The 23100-nt window shown below is 43.0% G+C and overlaps 2 protein-coding genes across 6 annotated transcripts in view; both read left to right on the top strand.

Annotated features, from left to right (window-relative positions):
- Positions 1 to 788: 788 nt before the first annotated feature.
- Cst3 (cystatin C) lies at positions 789 to 4844 on the top strand. 2 transcript variants are annotated; one of them, NM_012837.1, is made up of 3 exons: positions 968 to 1261; positions 3592 to 3705; positions 4521 to 4841. In NM_012837.1, exons 1-3 carry the CDS (start codon positions 1037 to 1039, stop codon positions 4602 to 4604), a joined length of 423 nt encoding a protein of 140 aa, NP_036969.1. In that variant the 5' UTR covers positions 968 to 1036; the 3' UTR covers positions 4605 to 4841. The 2 variants fall into 2 exon arrangements, with proteins under 2 accessions (XP_063139219.1, NP_036969.1); XM_063283149.1 differs by having other exon boundaries at positions 789 to 1261; positions 3592 to 4844.
- A 270-nt stretch (positions 4845 to 5114) lies between these two features.
- Cstdc2 (cystatin domain containing 2) overlaps positions 5115 to 23100 on the top strand; it is a 32928-nt gene continuing 14942 nt past the window's right edge. The window contains exons 1-2 of one of the 4 annotated variants that reach the window (XM_039105874.2): positions 5115 to 7379; positions 16903 to 17030. In XM_039105874.2, the coding sequence (XP_038961802.1) occupies positions 7375 to 7379; positions 16903 to 17030 (133 nt within the window). In that variant the 5' untranslated portion in view covers positions 5115 to 7374. Of the gene's footprint in view, positions 17077 to 23100 lie in introns of all 4 variants that reach the window. The other 3 variants (XM_039105875.2, XM_006235164.5, XM_063284573.1) reach the window with 3 other exon arrangements.

Below are 23100 nucleotides of genomic sequence, written 5' to 3'. Positions count from 1 at the left end.
CATCCCTCCTCCCCCGTCTTGTATGAGGGTGTTCTCCCACCCAACCACCCACCCCTTCCCTCCTCCCTTCCCTGAACAGGGTCTCACTGTGTAGCCCTTGCTGGCATGGAACTCCAGATGTAGACCAAGCCGGGCTTGAACTAACACAGATCTACCTGTTTCTGCCTCCCAAGTGCTGGAATTCAAGCCATGAGCCACCACACCCAGCCTCATATTGTAGTTTTAAACCTATTAGAAAGCATTAAAAAACACATGGGTTCGCCTTACATCATTATACTGGGCAGCCTATTGTAATATCCATTCAGGGCTTGGCCACCTGTGGTGTCTCCAGTGCCTACGGTGGGCTGGTTCAGAAAGAAGCCTAGGATGGTTTCTTTAAGGATAAGGAGTAGTTACACAGAATGCCACACACCTCCCCGCTCCCCAAGATCAATTCATTTTCCTTTAATAAGTATCTTAGGACCAGGCCTGCAGGAAACTGAAATAACAGCCCTGCTCAGAGTGATCCTGCTCTCTATCAAGTGATCAAAGCTGAACTCTGAAGATCTGGGAAATCAAAGACTGGCTGCCCTTTTCCTTTCTGGAGAAACAGAGTTCGGATGTCATGGACATTTTAGGGTCCGGAGAGCAATGACTTCTCTGTTGAAACCAGACTGCAAGAAACAGGGAACTGAAGAGTGAAAGGGGAAGCTGTGGAAGAACGGCCTGAAGAAAAGGAACTGGGAAGAACAGAAAGCTAAAAGTGAAGAAGGAAGGAAAAGCCAGGAAGGGGGGAGGCTCAGCGGGAGATGGGCGAGGGAGTGGTAATGGGAGCTATCTGACTTGGGCAAAAGCAGACTAGAAGCTGACAGAAGACAGAGGGCGGGGCAGTTCGGAGGAGGAGGCGGGGCCAGGAGTAGGGCTAGAGGGCAGACGGAAAAGGGAGGGTGGCCGCCGGAAAAGGAGGAGCCAAGAGAGGAGGGCTGGTCTCTATCTCTCACAATTGGGTAAAAGCCGCGCTGTCCTCTCCTCTGCACCGACTCTGTCCTGCGGAACCATGGCCAGCCCGCTGCGCTCCTTGATGCTACTGCTGGCCGTCCTGGCCGTGGCCTGGGCCGGAACCTCCAGGCCACCCCCGCGATTGTTGGGAGCTCCGCAGGAGGCAGATGCCAGCGAGGAGGGCGTGCAGCGAGCGTTGGACTTCGCCGTAAGCGAGTACAACAAGGGCAGCAACGATGCGTACCACAGCCGCGCCATACAGGTGGTGAGAGCTCGTAAGCAGGTACGTGTCCCCGCTGTTCCCTGCTCTCCAGAAGTCTCCAAACCGCTTCCACCCAGGCTCCCCTGGCTAGGGCGCGGTTTGCAACTGCAGGGACTTAGTCAACTGCTTTGCTTCTCTTGGGAGCGTGGTCCTTCCCTTCTTCTCAACCCTCCTCAATGTGTTAACAGGGTCATTCCTCTTTTGTTTATATTGGAACCCAGAAGAGCACAACGTGTGGGTACCTGTCCTCCTAGCTCTATTTCCAAAAGACCACTGAGCGAGCGGGGTACTAAAAGATGTAGGTCAGAGGCTGCCTGGGTTCAGTTCGCCACCATTATCCACCTGGGGTCAATGTCAACTGCTAATGACCTGGGAGAAGGATAAATAATTCTCATTGAATAAGCGCCCTACTTGAAACTTTCTGACAGACAGGCAGATTTCGTCCCATCCTTCCAGTAAATACTTGGCCCTGTTTGTTCCCACCTCTTTGCTCTACTCAGGAGCATATGTACCTGGGTGGGTGTTTAGAGTCACTCATTCTTGTGAATACTTTCAGAGTAAACACTTCCCGAAAACAAGGGCATTCTCTACATACCAAAGATTCCATTTGGAAAATTGGGAATCCACAGATACTCAGTTCCTAAACTCAAAGCCTCACTTAGTTTGCTGGTCACCATTGTGGACTCTCCTAGCAAGAGCTATTTCTATGCGGTCTGGCAGCCTGGTTGTTTTGTTTTGTTATGTTTTTTCTGAGCACTGCCTGCGCTGCCTTGCTGTTCTTAGCAATGTGGAATGGTCCAGACAGCTGTGGTGATCAGTCCTCTGCCACTTGCTGAGGTTCCTTTTAGTCATGACTCGGTTTGTGACAGGGTGGTCCTCAAAGGTAAATGACCCTGTGATGGATACTGCAGCCATATTGGCTTCTACCTGTGCTTTTTGATTCTCCACAGTGTTCCCAGGGCACATTTCTCAGAAGGGGCCCCTATCCTTAAGAGACACGTGATTGTAGACTGGCACTGAGTCTCTTGACTCTAATGTTGGTGCAGGTCACCAAGCAGGTCCCCTCTTGAGTCTTCTCTGAGGTTCTGTCTAGCTTCCCGCTAGTTGTGACCCTGGAAAGTCCTTGGGAGCAGCCTCAGGGGCTTTGCTAATTGCCCCCAAGATAAGCACAAATCACCCTCCTCCCACTGAGTAGAAGGAGACTACCTTAGATCTAGACTCTGACAGAGGAACTAGCAGCCAGAGCTCATAGGTCTCAAAGTTGACCCAAGAGAGGGCCAGATTTTAGACCACAAAGGGTTGTATCCCAGTGGATAAAATTCATTTCTACCTTCCCTTAAAAATACAAAGAAGTTAAATCCTGCTCTATTTCTGCTGCTGCTGTGATCAACCTTCAGAAAAGTCATCTACTTCCCAGCTGCCTTGGACCTCAATGGCCAGTGCACCTCTTAATTGTGGCAACAGATGGAGCAAAGTGTAGGGAGTTATAGGTTATTGGGTCTGTGGGTCTCGTTTGACTGGTAGGAAAATCAGGACATTCCCCAAATCAAGAGCTATGTTTCTGGTCCCACAGGGCAATACACAGAGCCCTGCCCATACCTCCCACCTAGGTCCCTCAGTCTGCAGTCTGTCCTTACATTTCTGACAAGTTGGTCTAGCATGCCCCATTCTGGGGAGAGGGACAAGTGCTATTCTTAAATTGCAAGTGGAAGACCTACAGGTGAATGATATGCTTGAGGAAATTCTGGAGAATCTTACTGAAGGACAAGACATTTAAGGGCTGTCTTTCCTCTGACTTGAAACATCCCTGTGTGTGAAGCATCCCATGTCCTCTTGTCCCTGGAAGGAGGGAGTCTTGGGTAAATAAATGTGTTCTCTCCAGGTTGCACAATAAATGGAGAAGGTCTGGCTCTCCTCCAGTGGCAGTGTCTAAGCCTGAGGAATGACAGTCAGCAGGACTGAGTTAATCCCGTGCTGCCCCCAAAGCCTTTGCTTATGCTCAGAACAATCCTAGGCTCCTAGAACGCCCTGGCTGTCTTTCCCCTGATGCTTTCCTTTCTGACTCTCTGAAAGGTTTGTCAGTCTGAGCTTTTGCCTTTTGTGCTCTGTTTCTCCTCTTACTCAACTACATGTGATACCCTTGTCAGAGTTGCTCAAAATAAAAGAATTACTAACAGCCTGAGGCCACGTGTCTGGAAGATTTGGCTTGTATTCTCTGTGGGTGAGATTTCTGGCTGCTTGTGAATCCAGGCATAAGTCCTAGGTAAACACTTCAGGTCTGCGATGGAAGGCAGCTAGCTGTGTGTAAATGATTTGACTGGACTGTTGAATCCTACTCTTTTTCACTGTAGCTTGTGGCTGGAATAAACTATTATTTGGATGTGGAGATGGGCCGAACTACATGTACCAAGTCCCAGACAAATTTGACTAACTGTCCTTTCCACGACCAGCCCCATCTGATGAGGGTATGTACTTGTTATTGTCCTAAGGGCAATCATACGGGCAACGGTTTTGATAAGTATTACATTGTGTGGGGGAAGTGCATGAGTAGGGAATGGTGGTTCATGAATGGATACAGGTGAATGTTGGGCACATGTATGTTCATGCCAATGCAATGTGTGTGCCCATGTAGGGGAAGGGTTTATGTACACATGATTAATTTAATTGCCAAATGAATTTATCCTGGGAATTGGGGTATTGATGTACAGTTATCCCTACTGAACTAGAGGCAACTACAAGTACTCTTGCTGGGGAGAAAGGCTCTGTTTAATCCTAACTGGGGCCACCTGCCGAGACCACATGAAAGGGAACAGAACCTATTTAATGGTTGACATCTTCCATGTCTCTTCTGCCTTGACTGCAGGCTTTCTGTGGTGTAACTGATTCCTGTGACACCATGGTTGTGGTGATAGCTCCATTTCCCTTATCACCCTTCCCTCTACCTTGCCACTTTTAGAGGTGTGTCCCATGCCTGTGCTTCTTTCCTGGTGCCCCTCTTACTACTTAGGTAGAGGGCTCATGGGCCCTGAGCCTTTTCCACTGCTTTGATCTCTAGGGCTCCGACACCTTCACAAGCTGTGCTGGGGGTGAAGACTATGGTCTTGTGGAGCCAGGAAAGGGGACACATGCCATCCAGTAATAGACATGAACACACCTGGGACTCAGAAGGGGGAAGGTGTTTCGTTTTCGTCATTGCGTACACCTGTCCCACTGTCCTGGCATAGGTACTTGTCTTAGCTATAGCATCTCGCTGATTGTTCTTCTTTGTTCCCTTTTGCAGAAGGCACTCTGCTCCTTCCAGATCTACAGCGTGCCCTGGAAAGGCACACACACCCTGACAAAATCCAGCTGCAAAAATGCCTAAGAGCTGAGTCTCATAGGACCATGCCAATGGTCCCTTACTTGTTCCCCTACCCTGTAGTGTTTTATCCCTGAGAAGGGTGCTCCAGCTCTGGAGGGCATCTCCGGGGTGTTCCCACCAGGAGACAGTAAAGAAGCTGCTGCAGGCAGGTTCTGCACGTCAGAACAGCTGTCCCCTGGTTCTCTTCTCCTTGCAGTACCTGTCATACCTTGCTCTTGCTCAATTAAAAAATTTAAAAAATGATCCTTTGGCTCTGTCTGAGTTGTTTTTGTCTGCATCAAGAAAAGCCAGAAAACAGGAGCTTTATTATATAAGTACATATTAATCCAGCTAAAATGTTCATAAAATTTGCTTCAATGACCCTAGTTTTTCAAAATATTTTTAATATTTTTTGTTTATTTTTATTTTAAAAACTTTTTACGGGGGTTGGGGATTTAGCTCAGTGGTAGAGCGCTTGCCTAGGAAGCGCAAGGCCCTGGGTTCGGTCCCCAGCTCCGAAAAAAAGAACCAAAAAAAAAAACTTTTTACACAGTATATTCTGCTCATAAAGAGCTACTGAAAACAAATAAAACCACCTAAGCAAACTTCCTTTAAAAAAGATGTTACCGGGGTTGGGGATTTAGCTCAGTGGTAGAGCACTTGCCTAGCAAGCACAAGGCCCTGGGTTCGGTCCTCAGCTCCGGGGGAAAAAAAAAATGTAAAAAAGATGTTACCATAAAATTAAGACAATTTCATTTTTAAGTTAAGTAAGTTAATTTTTAAAAAACCACAACCTAATTAAAAATTGTAAAAAGTCTCGTATTTATAGACATGTATAGTCATCTATAAAGGAGATGCAAAACTGATATTAACACATGCATGAATGCTTATCATAAATCTGAGGATAAGGTAAGTTAAAAGCATCTGTTCCCACTTCATTCTTAATGCTATCATCGAAAAAAGAGAAATTAACCAACTGGAACCCCAACTCAGCTGATGAGATTGGTGAAAATGATTTGGAAAACTGCTTAGCATATCCTGAAAGCATCCCATAAGTCTAACAATTCTTCACCTGTTTATATATCCAAGATAAATGGCATAAAATAACTGTACTCTCAAGCGTGTCCATGCTTCTTTCTAGCTATGCTATTCATAAGAACAGAAAGGGAAACAACCTAGGGCTTGAGTGACGGCTCAGTGTTTAAAAGTGGTTAATTAAGGCTGCTTTCCCTCTTGAAACTTAGAATCCATTGTGGGATGACTCATTGGTCTGTTTTCAATATCATGTCCCAAAGAGATACAGAGAAATGAGGAGATCTAGCAAGACTGGGAAGGAGTCAACCTGAGGAGCTGTGCTGACATTGCTGACACTACACTGTAGTTTCAGCGTTTTGGAAAGTTTAAGTTGGAGGAGTCTAAATTCAAGGCTAGCCTAGACAATTCAGTGAGAACCTCCTTCAAAATAAAAACTTAGAGATGGCTGGAAATGCATCTGAGTGGTAGAATTCTTGTACAGCATGTACATGGCCCAAGTTCAACCCCAATATCACATGGTACTGTAACAGTCTCATTTCAGTTGTGATAAAATATGACACAAGCTGATTTGGACAATCACTGAGATTCCCTACCCAGGTGATTCTTCGTCACATCAAATTGATAATAAAAACTAAACATCAAAACAATTACAGCAGTACCATCTAAGGTTATAACCTTAGATCACAGAGCACCATTACTAATGCAAGAGTTAGAAATACTATGAAAATTTAAGAATGTGACACAAAGCCAGGAAGTGATCACACTGTAAAAGAGACACCTGTAGATTTGCTCAATCCATGAATACCTCAAAGCTTTGAAAAAAAAGAAAGCAGTATTTGTGAAAGGTAATAAAGCAAAAGACAATAAAAAGTCATTTATGCTTATACAAAGTAGACGGGTAAAATGTGCAGTGGGTCTGGGAAAAGAACATGAGCTCCCATGCCCTTTCCATTCTCCCATCTCCATCCCTACGTCCCACATCTGGGAACACTAGGGCCCTCTTTTGGAGAACACTTTTGAAGAGTCATTGCACATGCACAGTCACCCATAGTTAAGGTTTCTGTTTCTGTGACAAAGCATCATGACCATAGAAGCTTAAGGATGAAAGGTTTTATTTCAGCTAACAGTTTGTACTCCGTCATCCAAAGGAAGTCAGAGCAGCAACTCAACGCAGGAACCTACAGACAAGGACTGATGGCAGACGCCATGGAGGAGTTCTGTTTATGGGCTTGCTACTCATGATTTGCTCAGCTTACTTTCTTATACCATCCAGGACCACCCATATACATATACATACACACATAAACACACACACACACACACACACACACACACACACACACACACACACACGTATCTAAAACATTTAATTGGGCTTGCTTACACTTTCAGAGATTAAGTCCATTATCGTCATAGCAGCTCATAGGTAGACATGGTACTGGAGAAGCTGAGCATCTATACCCAGATTCATAGGCAACAGGAAGAGAAAAAGCCTCTGGAGATGTTTTTTCCATTGAAGTTCCCTCTTCCAAAGTGATTCTAGCCTGTTGTTGAGTTGGCATAAAAACTAGCCACCACATGTGGAGAAGTGCAACTGGGAAAGAGGAATCTGATTTAGTGCTAATATGCTAATAGACCAAGTAAAGAACCCAACAAGAGAAAGGTTTGTCTAGACTCTTGGCCTCTCTCTTCATCTGCCCTGCTCTGAATTCATACGGCAGGACACTTTCTACAATGGGAGTCCTGTGATGAATGTTAAATGAGGTAAGCCAGAGAACTTTTCTTTGGGGGTCTCACTAAGTTTCCTGTCCTCAAACCCATGACTTTCCTGCCTTAGCATCCTGAAGGCCACAGTTATGAAATCCATCACGATGCCCAACAGAGTTTTACATCTATTATAAGACAACAGGTAAAGGAAGAATGGGGCTTCCAGCACTTGCTTTGAGAAAGAGAAATTCCGGTTTCCAAGAGTCAGATCATGTGATGGGAGGCCTCTCAGGGAATGGGATTTGTATGTTACAGCTTAAGGCCAAAGGCCTTCTTCTCTTGGGAATCCCAGTGTTTGCTCTTAAGGCTGTTGGTTAATTGGACATGGTCATGTAGTTTATCAAGGCCACTCTACTTATTTAAAACTACAGAGTGTGCCTCTTAGCTACATCCTTCATGTCCTCCACAGCAACTCCTAGGGAAGGGAAGCCCAGGCACCACAGCTGAATCAAGCTGAAACATGAAAGTTAAACTCAGAGCAGCACTATTTCCTTTCTGTTTGTATTTTTCCTCCTTAACTTTTTTTAAGCTAATCTGGACATATTCCAAAACACTGCTGCTTCTGCTTCATTTTCCAAAGAAACAGGATTCTTAGGAACAGCATGTTCTAAACATGAGCCCTTCCAGTTGCCCTCCTAGCTGCGAGCTGTGCAGTGGCTCTTGAGAAGAGAACAAATTCTCTCCCTGGCAAGTAGTAGGTGCTGAGAGCCTCCCCGACCCACTTGCTCTGCTCACATCTCTCAGGAAAAATATTCCTCACTGGGCCCTCACCCAGCTGCTGAGGAGTAGAGCCTCACCACGCTTCCCTTAGTGGTGCTGGGGGCAAGTCAGAGCACAGCAGCTCTATTTTTAGAAGAAGCAAAACAAGTGAATGGGCCAAGTATTACATGGGAGAATCTTTGCTTCTCAGATTTTAAGCTGTAACTTACCACCCACAGAATTAAACAGGACAATGCTCTCGTGAATGCAAGCTGCAACCTGAGAATCAAGGGTGGGTTCTCTGTGAGAGAACATCTCATAGGTGCTTGCATAAGACTCTTACTGCCCTGGGTCACTTTCCTTGGGATTTGTAGTCTTGCACAATGGACAATCTCTAATTATCTTTCCCCCATTCTTTCCTTTTCCTTTTCCAAATGTCTTTGGCCGCGCGCGTGTGTGTGCGTGTGTGTGTGTGTGTGTGTGTGTGTGTGTGTGTGTGTGTGTGTTGGGGGAAGGGGAGCAGTGGTGGCAATGACGTTGCTTTTTGCCTTCTGTGTTTTCAGATGAACCCAAATTCTTTATCTTGAGCTCAAACACCATTAATGTAAAATTTTCATGAGCAATTTAGGTGTAATTGTTAATAACAAGTAAAGTTGGTGTATATATATGTGGAAAAACATTTATAAATGAACTGTTCATTGTTTCAGCATCTTTTGGGGGAGCAGGTATGGTGGCATATGCCTTTGATCCTAACAACCGAGGCAGATGGATCTTTGTGAATTCAAGGCCAGCCTGGTCTATATAGCAATTTCTAGTCTAGCCAGAGCTTTGTAGAGAGACAATATATCAAAAAAATTGTATTCAGTAATATAAAATCTTAATGTTATATTGTGCTAAAGTTCATAAATATTTATTATCTGTCTTGATCATTTCTAAATGAAGAAGAAAGGAAAGATATCAGGTTTTAGTAGAACATCTTATCTATCCTTTGATAATTCCACATGTCACCAACATATCTTGGCTGTATAGACCCCTAGCCTCCCCTCACTATTCTTAGACACCCTAAACTTGTCCCTCTACATCTAAACTTGTCCCTATACCTCCTCCATGCCCTTTCCTTTTTTGTAACTCATTAAGTCTTATTAATACTGCCTTCTGGCCTGTTGAAACATCAATTAATAAGCATAAGTTGAAGTCAATATACTTGGATATCTTTTTATGGTATAAAAAAAGCAAATATATTAGGGTCTGTGTGTTGATGAATATGGAAAAACTGGACTGGGAGATGGCTCAGTTAGCAAAGTGCCTATTGAATAAACATGAAGGCGTGAGTTTTGCTCCCTGGCACCAATGTAAAAGGCAGAATTGGCAGTTCATGGGTATAACCCCAATGCTGGGGGTAAAGGAAAGTCAACAGGATCCCTAGAGCTCGTTGACCAATGAATCTGGCTAAATTGGTACACTCCAGGTTCACTGAAAGCTCCATCCCCAAAGAATAGGATGGAAAGCAGTGAAGGAAGACATTTAATGCCAACCTCTAATTCTGTCGTCTGCCGTTCACACAAGTACCCATGCACTACATACATACAAACACCTGTGGGATCATATACATACATGTCATGTATACACACACACACACACACACACACACACACACAGTTCTGTATATTAAATGGCACTTGTCTGCAGAATGATTTTGAAAGTTGCAAAGGATTAAAATTCCCTCTCATATATGTGCAAGTCCTTTATTTTTTATGAAGCAGGTTGTGCGATATGGAACTCGGAGTCTCATTTTGCATTCTTCTGATTCCCACACTTAAAAATTTATTTCCCACAGATAAATTCATCAGGTATGAATGGAGCTTCTTTGACAAAAGTAACCAATAGATTATTTAGATCAAATAGACTCCTTGTCTGGCTCTTTGATCTACTCAATTTTAGAGGTTTATGCATATCCTAGCCAAGGAGTGTGCTCCAACTCTTCATATTACCCTCCTGGGGGCTGGAGAAATGACTCAGCAGTTAAGAGCACTGACTGCTCTCCAGAAGTCCTGAGTTCAATTCTCAGCAACCATATTGTGGCTCACAACCATCTGTAATGGTATCTGGTGCCCTCTTCTGATAGGTCTGAGGATGGCTACAGCATACTCATATATATGTATGCATAATACATACCTTTAAAAAAATATTACCCCCCCTGAGAACCATAACAGAAATGTTAGATACTGAGTCTTAACCTGGATTCCTTTGGTTGTGGTGCAGCAAGCTAGGCATGATCTCCAAGCTGGCCTTTGGTGATCACTATGTTGATGGTCCCTCTGAAAACTCCTGGTTTGTGATCCTTTGATTCAATGAGCATATGCTTAGTGTAGACCAATGATCCACCAGGAGCCTTGAAGGTCATTTACAGGCTGCCTGCACTGTACAGCCTATCTGGATCATTTACTGGACACTCAGCCATCCAGAGGCATATCCTGCCTGCAGATTTTATCTCCCAAGTTGAAATTTCTTTTAAAGACAAGCAGCAGTGCTCAAACTTTGGAACATGGTCCTATCCCTCTCAGCATACTGTAGGATCCAACCTACTGAGCCCAAGAGGAAGAGAGAGAATGGCTTATGGGGGAGGTATCATGCTCTGAACATTGCTGTCTTCCATTACAAGGCTACCCATTCTGACCTGCGAAGAGAAGTAATGACTTCAGGGGACAGTGTTTGGTTAAATGTGAGAACTCTAAACTTTTACTAAAGAGCCTTTATCTCATTGGCAGAGGGGTAAATTTCCTAAACAGAACTCCAATGGCTCAGGCTCTAAGATCAAGAATCAATAAATGGGATTTCATGAAACTGGAAAGCTTCTGTAAGGCAAAGGACATAGTCAATAGGACAGTCCGGCAACCTACAAATTAGGAAAAAAAAAAAAAAAACCTTCACTAACCCCATATCCTATAGAGGGCTAATATCCAAAATATATAAAGAACTCAAGAAACTAACCACCAGGAAACCAAACAAACCAATCAAAAACTGGGGTATAGAACTAAACCGAGAATTCACAACAGAGGAATCTCCAGTGGCTGATAAGCACCCAAAGAAATGTTCAAAGTCCTTAGTGATCAGGGAAATGCAAATCAAAACAACCCTGAGATTCCACCTTACACCAATCAGAATGGCTAAGATCAAACCCTCAGGTGACAGCACATGTTGGCCAGGTTGTGGAGAAAGAGGAACACTACTCCATTACTGGTAGTATTACAACCACTCTGGAAATCAATCTGGAGGTTCCTCAGAAAATTGGATATATATCTACCTGAAGACCCAGCTATACCACTCTTGGGCATATATCCAAATGATGTACCACCATGCCACAGGGACACATGTTCCACTATGTTCATAGCAGCCTTATTTGTGATAGCCAGAAGCTGAAAATATTTCAGATGTCTCACAATGGAAGAATGGATACAGAAAATGTGGTTCATTTTCATAATGGAATACTTCTCAGCTATTAAGAACAAGGATATCATGAGTTTTGCAGGCAAATGTATAGAACTAGAGAATATCATCCTGTGTGAGGTAACCCAGACCCAAAATGATATGCATGGTATGTACTCTTAATAAGTGGATATTAACCAAAAAAGTACAGAATACCCAGGATACAATTCACAGAGCTCAAGAAGGTTAACAAGCTGAAGGGCCCAAGTGAGGATGCCTCAATCTCACTTTGGAGGGAGAAGAAAGCAATCACAGGTTGGGGGTAGGGGGTGACCTGAGTGGAAAAGGGGACAGGGAGGGGAAAACAGGAACATGATCAGATATTGGGGGGGTGGACAGTACTGAAGCCCAGGGCCAGCAGAATGAATTGACACTAGCAACCTCAGGGGTGGGAGGTGTGGGGACCCTCTACAATGTACCAGGGAACTGGGAAGTGAGAGGCTGTCCAGACTCAAAGGGAGGGACCTTAGATGAAATGCCCTGCAGTGGAAAGAGGGAACTTGTAAAGTCCACCTCCAGTAGAGAGACAGGGCATCAAGTGAAGCAATGGGGTTGCCATCCCATAGTCAAAAACTTTGACCCACAATTGTTCCTGTCTGAAAGAACTGCAGGGATGGAACTGGAGAAGAGCCTGAGGGAAAAGAGGTCCAGCAACAGGCCCAAAGTAGGATCCAGCTCAAGGGGAAGTCCCTAGACCTGACACTATTACTGACACTATGCTGTGCTTACAAACAGGTGCCTAGCATAAATGCCCTCTGAAAAGCCCAACAAGTAGCTGAAAGACTCAAATGCAGATATTTACACCCAACCAATGGACAGCAGCTGGTGATCCCTGTGGTTGAGTTAGAGAAAAGCTAGAAGAAGCTGAGGAAGAAAGTGACCCTTTAGGGAGACCAGCACTCTCAAACTAACCTGGATCTGTGAGATCTCTCAGATGCTTAGTCACGAACCAGGCAGGATACACCAGATAATATGAGTCCCCCAACACAAAATACAGCAGAGGACTCAGTGAGAGATGCACCTAACCCTGAAGAGACTTGAGGCCCCAGGGAGTGGGAAGGTATGGTGGAGTGGGGTGGGAGTGGGGACAGCCTGTTGGAGACAGGGGTGGCAGGAGGAGGTGTGGGATGTGGAACAGAGGGCAGACAGGGTGGTATAGGATAAGGACTGGAATGTGAAAAAAATTAAAGAATAAAAAAAAAGGGGGCTGGGGATTTAGCTCAGTGGTAGAGCGCTTACCTAGGAAGCGCAAGGCCCTGGGTTCGGTCCCCAGCTCCGAAAAAAAGAACCAAAAAAAAAAAAAAAAGAATAAAAAAAAAGAAGAAGAAGAAAATAGGAGCCAGAGGCTGGGACAGCTGGGGCAACATTTAATAAAAGTCTGTTGTTTTTTTTAAAGAAAGAAGAAAACAAAGGAAAAGTAAAGTGAATTTAGTGTTTATTTCTAATTTATAAAAAGTTTCCTATGAAAGCTCTCTGAGAAACCAGAGAAAAGGCAAAAGATCCTAAATAAGACAAGGAAAATTGCCTTCCTCTCTTTGGTTTCAGCATGCCTGCATCTTTTTTTTCTTTTTTTGGGGGGTGGGGCTGGGGATGGAACCCAGGACCTTGCGGTTCCTAGGCAAACGCTCTACCACTGAGCCAAATCCCCAACCCCTGCATCTTTCAAATACTTGATCACATGGTAAAAAATTCATCACAAGTTTACACATAAATTCAAATCATAAATTAAATAGGAAGTTTATAACGGTGAATGTTTACATTCGTATCCATTAGTAGTAATTATCTGGCTAAACATTCATCAACTGTCACAGCCTCATGGAGAGTTAAAAATGTAACTAAATTATTAATGAAATTTTGTATAGGTAAACCCAGTTAATATTTTATTTTGTCCTAGCACCTATAAAAAAATCATTAGTTCCCTTTTTATGACCTTTGGTTAATAGTTTTACAACCTTTTGGAATGTGCTCTGCATAGTAGAATGTCTATCTCAGAAGTGACACTAAGTGTTCTGACTAAGTGACTGGCAAAATTCTCATTGCAGTTTTGACTATCAGAAAAAATTTAATAGTATTATTAAAAGAGCTTAGTAATTACTATAAGTTTAGGAATTCTTACAAGGTCATCATTAAGGATAAAGAAATCATCTACTTTTCTACAATGTAACACTACAAGACAGAACATCTTTGTAGTTCTGCTTAGATCTTCTCAAAATGTTGGGAGGGGGCTAAAAACTAGTGATTGTTATATATGTAATAATAACAGGAAAAGCATATTAATAGTAGAAATCTTTCTGAAAATGATTTTCTGATGGACCTTGCCTACCAGAGCTCTGTTATAGATCCTTAATCTAAGGTAAAGTCATCTCAGGAAGATCACCTGCTAGTTATTAGCTTGTTGCCTCCTGACAGACTGTGAAGACTCAGGTCTTTAACTTGAAGTGCACTGTAATGAATGAAACATTTGCTGTAGTTATCTCAGGTCATTTAGCCACAGACTGTTCTTCACTGGACTCACTACGAGCTTTTCTTTCCCTACATCTGCTCCCAAACTGAATGTCCAAAGTGAAGCATCTCCAAGAAAACTCTAATACCCACCCATTCTCCTCTCCTAACCCTCAACTTAAATCACCCTATCTGGGACCAAAGAGCTACTCTTTGAATCCAAAAAAGCAGCGAAGTATTATTTTATTTTTGATAAAGTAATGACTCTGTAAGTTAGAAAATGCAGGCAAGATTAAGATAAAAGGAAAATTCTTTACCTGCTCTAAGATGCTGACACAAGCACCAAGAGTCAGGTTGCCTTGTCATTTCTTTACGACCTTTGGGACACCTTATCTAGATCATTGGCCTTAACTCACCACAAATATGCCTGCTAATTTGAGACCAAGTGTGTCCAACTGTAGCATTAAAAACAATGAATGACCAGTCCAGGCACAAACCCACCCAGACATATTATACTTCTATTTTAATAAATCTCATAGTTATCTCTTCACTGAATCCACTGCCTGTGGCATTGGGAAAATAGGTTTCAACCTAAACTTTTGGCCAGAATTCATCTGTTCTGTGATGGCACTTGAGAAAGAACTTAGCTTGGTTAAGAAGAGCCAATGTGAAGATCTTTTCCCCATCTGTAGTTGCTGTTTTGTCCTACTGACAGTGTCCTTTGCCTTACAGAAACTTCAGTTTCATCAGGTTTCATTTGTCAATTGATGATCTTAGAACCTGAGTCATTCCCCCTGTGCCAATGGATTTGAGACTCTCCCCCCTTTCTTTTCTTTTAAATTCAGTTTATCTGGTTTTATGTAGAGGTCCTTGATCCACTGGGACCTGAGCTTTCTACAACCCAGGTCCCCAGAGCTCCCAGAGACTGAGCTATCAACAAAAGAGCATAAAAGAGCTGGTCCATGGCCTCTGGCACATGTGGAGCTGAGGACTGCTTTGTCTGGCCTCATTGAGAGAGGATGTGCCTAATCCTGTAGAGACTTGATGCCCCAGGAAAGGGGAATGTGGGAGGGGATGTGGGGTGTGGGTGATTGTGTGAGGGGGAATAGGAGATGGGGGAGCACCATCTCAGAGGCAAAAGGGAGGAAGGGATAAGAACTATGAGAGATGGAACCAGGAAGGTGGCAACATTTGAAATGTAAATAAATAAAACAAATTTTAAATAAATCAATCAATCAATTAACTAACTAAAAATAAAAGAGAATAGCTGATGTACCTAGAATAGTAAAGAAGGCAGAAAACAGACAGTATCTGTGTCTGGTCCCTCAAAAGGAAGTGTGAGCCCCATCATGGGTTTCCTGTGGACATTTCCAAAACAAGTGCCACTGCTGGACACTTGGGGTCAGTCTCTAAATAACACAAGCCAAAGAAATGGAAATTGGCTGTGTTAATGGAAACTGCTTCAACAGATCCAAAAAGGGCTCTGAATGGAATCATTTCCAGGAGAAGGGAGCCATTGTCTAGGCCTGTAGAGCCATTAAAAAAGAGGAAAAGACCACAATGGCTACATTGGCCAAGTTTAAATAGAATGTTTTAGAACCAGAAGCAGTAAACACTGCCCGAAAACAGAGAGAAAATTCTGAGAACATTGTGTACTGTGGACATACTGTGGTTTGAGGCTGGAATGAATATCCCAAAAACAACTCTGCAAATAAAGCTTTCAGGACAGAGCAGCATTGGGAATGACTGGGAAAGAAAGCTTTTAGGGTCTCAGCTTTGCTTGTGCCTTATTTCAAGTGAAACTAGATTTGTTTCTAATAAAGAAAGAGCTCAGAACACATTCTGACACTGGAGAGGAGACAGGAGGGTGGGCATGTTTTATTAGCCAACAGTTACAAGGTGCTGTGAAAGATTACACAGTGTTTAAATTCGGCATCAACCCATGTCACAGGAGAGGAACAAGGTCTAAGCAAAGGCTAAGAACTTTTCAATAGGCAAACTTTTCAATAAATAACCCCACCCTACACCATCAGTCTCTTTTGCTTTTTCTTCAGATTTAGTCCAGGCATCCCCAGACCAAAAAAAAAAAATAAATAAAAAATAAAAAAAAAAATCTGCCTGATCATTGAAAGCCGCAGAACCAAGCAGCCAGTGACTAAAAATTCTAAAACTGTGGGTCAAATGAGTCTTCCCTCTTTCTAAGGCATGTGTGTGTGTGTTTTTTTTTTCACAGCAGAGAGGTGAGCAACACAGACCCTTCCAAAGAGACCATTCAGGTTTAGTTACCCAGAAGTTGTTTTCTTGAGCTCTAACCTCAACCTGAACTAGACCAAGAATCTGAACTCAAAGCCACATGACAATGTGTGAGTCTATTTCTGAACCTGCGGCACTCACAGCATCCTGGGAAACCAATGGTGCCTGAATCATAAAACTCTCTGACTCCTGCTCATTTCTGCACATCCATCTTGCAGCTAAGATATTTTGGAGCCATGATCATCTCATTGGCCACCAACTTGATGATCATTATCATAACCGGGCTTGATACACTAGAGACAATTTCCCGCTAATCAGCGATAGCACCATTGTGGCAGAAACCTTCCCCTAATGAATTAAGATTTCAAGGAACCAATCACTGAGGAAGTAGGCAGGACTTCAGGGTGGAGAGGGGAAGAGGTAAAGCAGGAGAAAAGATAGGGTTTTCGGGGTGGGAGACGAGCATGGAGGCCAAAATGTAGGTAGTGGAGGTCCCCAGCTCAGGTGGTGGATCCGTTGGGATCTGCTATCGGAGGATTTAAGTTAGAAGGGCTTACAAATAGGGTGCTAGTTCCTACGACAGCAATTGTGTTACCTGTTGACTCTAAACTAAGTTTGTGTGGTGTTTCCCTTCACGCAGTGACTCAACTGGGTTCCGGAGAGAAAGGTACTGCAGCAAAGCGTGGATTTTCAAGAAGCCCACCTCAAAAGGCTGTGGGAATTTGGAAGCATGTGGCACTGACCCACCATGGGAACTTAGCAAGCCAGGTGGAGAGATTTCGGAGCTCCGGGTCAAAGAGTCTGATAGGCTGAGGTAGCTTGCTGGCAGTAGTGTGGGATTGTCATTTTTATATTTCACACTACACACCGCAGAAACGTTTATGGGGCATCTGTCTTGATGGTTCTTCTGTTAGTATCATGCTCACCAAATCACCTCTAGTTTTAAAACAATTCCCTCAGGGGGAATGCCAAGAAATACCACTTTTGTGGCAGTGGAAACTGGTTAACATAACATAAAAGATTAAGAGATAGGAGTGAGGCTTCAACTCCAGTGCATCTAACTCCAATGAGTCCATTGTCTCCCTTGCCTCCTGCTATGGCCTCTACAAATTGCAATATATTGACCAGAAGTGTAACCTAAAAACTCCAGCCTTTACAGACCTGTCCAGTGATAAAATAGTTTTCTTCACAGTCAACACAAATCCCTCTCACCAGTCCCCACGTCCACACTCCTACCGGCTCAGTAAGAGTCATCCCAGTATCTCACTCCACTCTCCAGAGTACATGATTGGCTGTAATTTCAACTGCCCAGGGAGACAAATGCCTTGAAAAAAATAAAGCCAAGGCTCAAAGGGGGCAAATGACTAAAAGTCATGTGCTATAAGGTGGATATAGTCTGTCCCCACTGAGACTCACCTTGAGACTCAGTTTACAAATATTGGATAGTAGTGGCACTTTTATGGGATAAGTTCACGAGGCTCAACTATCGCAGAGAAATGAAGTTCTACTAAGAAAAACTCCAATGGGTTGGGTACCACAAAGGAGGCTGTTATAAAGGAGACCAACCCACCCACCATTCTGACTCCCTCCCTTCATGAAACCACTTAGATGAATGTTCAGCGTGTGGCTGTGTAAAATTCCTTCTAGAAGTGAACAGAAAGCTGATGCCATGCTCTTCAGCCACCAAAGCTGTGTTTCCTACCCCTGTATATTTTGTTGTAGCATCAGAAAATGAACTCACGCAAAGTTGTGTTTCCAAATAATGAAAGACTGAGGCCCAAACTTGCCAATTCGGGAACCTGATAATTCCATCAGCATCAATTCCAATGACAAATACATGGCACACTTCCTAAAAGCTTATATCCAAACTCAAACCTTAAAGAGAGAACATAGCTCAGAGATCCATCTATGAAAGTCTATGGCTGAGAGTCAAGGATTGGAGGCTCTGCTGACAAGCCACCCCAGGCCTGAATATATTCTGGCATTTCTCTTTCTGAGCCAAGATCAAAATGTAAGTTCCTTCATCCCACCAGTGAAGCAGCCAACATGCTTTTAGAAAGCTGGAATTCATCAGAAACCCTGGTGGAATTTGGCCTTTTCAATTTCTTTTGATAGTAACAGCACCACAGACAGAATGTGTTGTAAAACCAAGGTTTATTTCACTCTGCAGTTCTGGTTCAAGGTCAAGTGGATAGCATCTACTGATGGCAGAGGCCTAAAGCAGTACACATGGAGAAACAGGTGGGCTCCAGAGACCAGGCAAACAAAGTGTCTTGCACAACAGATCAATCTCGAGGTGATCCACTGACCTATCAATCACATGAATGCTTAGTCCTACTTAATGTGCTTTTTCTCTTCTCCCCCTCTCTCCCTTCCTCCTTCCCTCCCTCCATATATATATATATATATATATATATATATATATATATATATATATAAATCATACTTTATCTGGGACTTTTCCTAAGCTAGTCAAATCGTCTACCACTGACCTACACTGCTTGCCTAAGTTCTACCTCTTAATATCTCAGAGTGGAGACTAAGTTTCAGCATGTGCTTTGGCAGGGACAAGCCATATTCAAACTGCAACAGAAAATAACAAAAATGAATTACTCTACAAATAGTAGTACCAGAAAAGTAAGTTGTGCATCTGGTGGTTGGCATTCATCGTTGACAGATGCTACCTTCACAACACATACATTCAAACTTCAGGTGAAACAAACACACACACACACATGCACACACACACACACCACAGCAATAAAACAACTCCTAATGACATTGTTATATACAGAGATTAATGCATGGCTCACCAGATAAACTTCTTCTTGCAGTATATGGTAATTAACACAGAAACTCCCAACTGGACTCATTCCAAAACAGTGTGTCTTTATCTCACCTCTCCCCTCATGGCTACCAGATCTATGCAGAAGTAGAAACAAAAAGATTCTAAGAACTAGAGGTGAAAGATGACTACAAGAAAAACAAAGTTTTCCAGACACAATTGGACTGATGATACACTTAGGAACTCACAGACTATGACAACATGCACGGGACCTGCATAAGTTCAAGCCAGAACATATTCTAGCATGGAGAAGAATTGGGCACAAAAATCTTGATCCCAGCTGAGAAGCTACTTTCAATTGATGATGGCTGGAAGAAGGAAAATAACTTTTGTTCAATGTAATGGCACTAGGTATATCAACCACATTCTAAGCAGACCTTGTACTTAAGAATAGTTAAACAACCTCAAACACACTCCGTGGGGTATGTGTGTGTGTGTGTGTGTGTGTGTGTGTGTGTGTGTGTGTGTGTGTGTGTGTGTGTGTGTGCCTGTTAGTAGGTATTTTAAAGAGAGAGAAAGAGCATGAAGTTATGTGGGTAGGGAGGCAGGGAGAATCTGTGAGGAGTCTGGGGATAGAAATAATCAAAATATATTGTATGAAACTTTTAAAAAAAGTAAATAAAAAGATAGTATGTAGACAAAATATAGACCAAAGGAAAGGGGTTTTAAATTATTTACTTATTTTTAATTATATCTGTATTGGTGTTTTGTCTGCATGTATGTCAGTGTGAGAGTTTTGTAGTCCCTGGAACTGAAGTTACAGACAGTTGTGAACTGTGATGTGGGTGCTTGGAATTAAACCCAGCCTCTGGAAGACCACATAATGGTCTCTTAACCACTAAGCCATCTCTCCAGCCCAGGAAAGGATTTTTAATGGGATTTTTTTAAAGCTATAAACAAATTTATTACATGTTGAAATGTATTTGATCTGTTACTAGCACAGTGATCCCTAATAAAACTAAAAAGAGAACCATCTACCTGAAAGCTCTCCTAGAGCCTAACCTGAAAAACCAAATGCAGGCACATGGGAAGTGGGCGTGGGCGCTCTGCATTCAGCTCTAAGAAGAAAGGAGTAGAATCCAGGCAATAGGGAATGATATAAATGGCTAGCCTGCTAGGGTGAGGCAAGGAAAATGAAGGAGATCTGTCTACAAATGCCAACATGGTGACTCATTATCGTGAGTTGAGTAAAGCATCCAAGCTGTAAGAAATGCAGCATGCCTAATTATGCAAATGTTAAAGGCATAACACTTAATTAGAAACAGCTTAAGTATTACTTATCTCCAATGCTTGGATTTGAGATTGTTATGGATTTTGGAAAATTTATTATCAAGAAGAAAACTTAGATATGGAAATTGTATATTAGAATACTGTAGGAAGCCACTAAAATGGCTACTCCACGATTCAAGTGGAAGGTTTTTTTTTTTGTTGTAAATAAGAAAGAGAGAAAGAACATCCAGAGGCAGAGGGAAGAGGCCACAGGAAAGAGAAAAAAACAGACTGGACATGGCTAGAGCTATCTGCGGGAGAAGGGAGAATAGTAGCAGAGAATTGTAAGAGACAGAATAGAGAGGAGCAGGGGAAAATACTTTTCATAATAAGGGAACAGGAAATGAGATGGAAATTGAAACAGCCTGGGAGCTAGCCTAGAGCAGGAGTGGAGAAGGGGACCCCTTGTGGCTTTAGGATGTGTAATAAGTGCATGTAAATAGGGACCAAAGGAGTCCAGAGGGTAACATTGGCTTTGGTATACATGCAATAGGAAGCCAGATGCTTCATCCAACAGAGGAGAGGAAGTGGCTCTTCCTGGAAAACACAAACCTTTCATAGGTTCCTGAGGGATGCTTCTGTTTTTCCTGACAGTATTCAGCCCAAGCTGAGCTCATGCTGTCAACTTAGATGTAGTCAGCAGGCCTATCCTTTTGGAATGCTTGGGGCGGGGGTGGGGTGGGGGGAACGTTCCTTCACCTAACAGAAACTAAGTCTAAAAATGAAACTCTCTTATACTTCATGCATCCCTAATAATCATACCATAAGGATAACTTAATATCAAATATTAGTGACCCTGCATTTTGACTATGGCCATGACATGAGTCAGAGCTGGAATTTCCTACTGTGGAAATCTGACACTAAAAGTCTCAGGTTTTGAGGAATTTCAGACTTTTGATTTTCAGATAATGGTTGCTATCTATCTAAAGTTTCAGTTGATAGTTTCCAGACAAGGCTTGGGGGAGCATATGGTTATAAAGTGAAGCCTAAGAGAGATGGTTCTTGCTGATGCCTGCATAGAAACATCATAAGCATAGTGGTCTCTCATAAAGCTAAACAGGAAATGGTTTTACCCTGAGAATATGATACAATTTCCTGGCTGGCTGAAGCCTATGTAATGTGGATTTTCTATTTTAATGAAACCTATATTTTACCTAGCAAATGTGGTACCAAAGCACTTTGGAAGTGTGTGTTTAAAATAAAGGTTTGGCACTGTTGTTATTTAGCACCCAACTTCTCAGGAAAGAAAATCATACTTGGCAGGAAGAGAGAAACTCTCTGGTAGTGCTTCCTGATCCACACAGTAAACATTGGCCTGTGTACAGAAAGGCCTCAGGACTTTTGGCTCCTGGAAGGGAGGAAAAAACTTTTTAATCCTTTTGTACATTACTGAGATTGAATTCAGGGCCTTGATCTGACGCCAACAGCAACCACTGAGCTACTCCCTCAGCCCTTAGTTCTTTGAAACAGAGTCTTCCTATGCAGCTCAGGATTGCTTTGAACTCCCCACCTTGTTGCCTCATCCTCCTGAATGCTAGAATTAAAACGTGTACCACCACTTGGAAAATGCCATTTTAATAGAAATCTATAAGCAGCAACAAACACATTCAAAAGAGGAACATATTTATATTAGAAAACATTTTTTCCTCTCTCCTCCTTCTAACCTTCCTCAAATCTATTTGTCCACATCGAGCCAAAGTTAACTAGAAACCCTGGCTTCTGAGCCCTTGGACAGAAAAGAACAGTATCTCCAAAATGCATCAGTCTTCCACTCAGAACAGAGTTAAGGCAGAGGATACCCCATTTACAAGTCAGAAGTGAGGGCAACATTAGGTGGGTAGAAATGAAACCTCTAGAGCTTTTGACTTGTATATATGGCAAGTGGTCCCCAGATGGGGTTTCACATAACCTTGTGTTTGTAGTTCAACGCCATTTTACCATCATTACACACAACCATTACCCTCTTTTTAGTTCAAATTTGCTGGAAGTCTCTGTGGGGTTCATTTTTCAATTGTCAACACTCAAAGCCACCTGAAGACTGAGTCAAAGAAGCCAAAAATGGAAGAGCTTGGCCAAGGATATGGGTGCTAAGTGCTCCCGAATCCTGGAATCTGGGCCAGAGAGATCTCAACAGGTAAATGTGCCCGCTGCACAAACCACACGACCTGAGCTCAGTCACTGGAACCTGAATAACCAACTCTTCAAAGTTGCTCTCTATCTCCCACACATACTCCCCTCCACCCACGAACATAAATAAAACACAAAACACAGAATCCTACAATGTGTCTTCTGAAAGACCCCCCGGAGCAGGGAGACCCTCACTCAAGTCTCGGGATGATGCGACCCCCCAAGAACTCGTGTGAGACCATCCTTGCTGTAATAAACATGAGGTTTATTGATAGGAACCAGTGCACTGGGGTCGAGACTCATATCCCACGCAGAGGCAGTGGAGTTCGACCCCGAGAGGCTGGGAGAAAGGGTATTTAAAGGGAGAAACCACAACACAAGGGGGCAGGGATGGCGTCATTGGAAAGTGTAGAGAATACCAGTGAAATATCACAAGGAGGAGCTTCCTGTTTCTCAAGATTGTTCTCTAAGGGCCTTATCTTAAGTCCTTTTTTTAGTTCCTGGGAGAGCAGGCTCAAGAAATGTGACCTTTTACTTACAGGTAGAGGGCAGGGTCTGGAATTTCAGGTTTTTAGGGCTTTTTTAAACTTCTGACTT

This window comes from Rattus norvegicus, chromosome 3, assembly GCF_036323735.1.
Source record: "Rattus norvegicus strain BN/NHsdMcwi chromosome 3, GRCr8, whole genome shotgun sequence".
In the NCBI taxonomy this organism is placed as follows: Eukaryota; Metazoa; Chordata; class Mammalia; order Rodentia; family Muridae; genus Rattus; species Rattus norvegicus.
Note: the sequence above shows the minus strand (reverse complement) of the source record. Positions and strands in the feature narration are given on the sequence as shown.

Excerpts from the sequence above, each read along its gene's own strand:
- Cst3 (XM_063283149.1), top strand. The coding sequence starts at position 1,037 with ATGGCCAGCCCGCTGCGCTCCTTGATGCTACTGCTGGCCGTCCTGGCC. Across the intron at positions 1,262-3,591 it reads TGGTGAGAGCTCGTAAGCAG|CTTGTGGCTGGAATAAACTA; the intron begins GTACGTGTCCCC and ends TTTTCACTGTAG.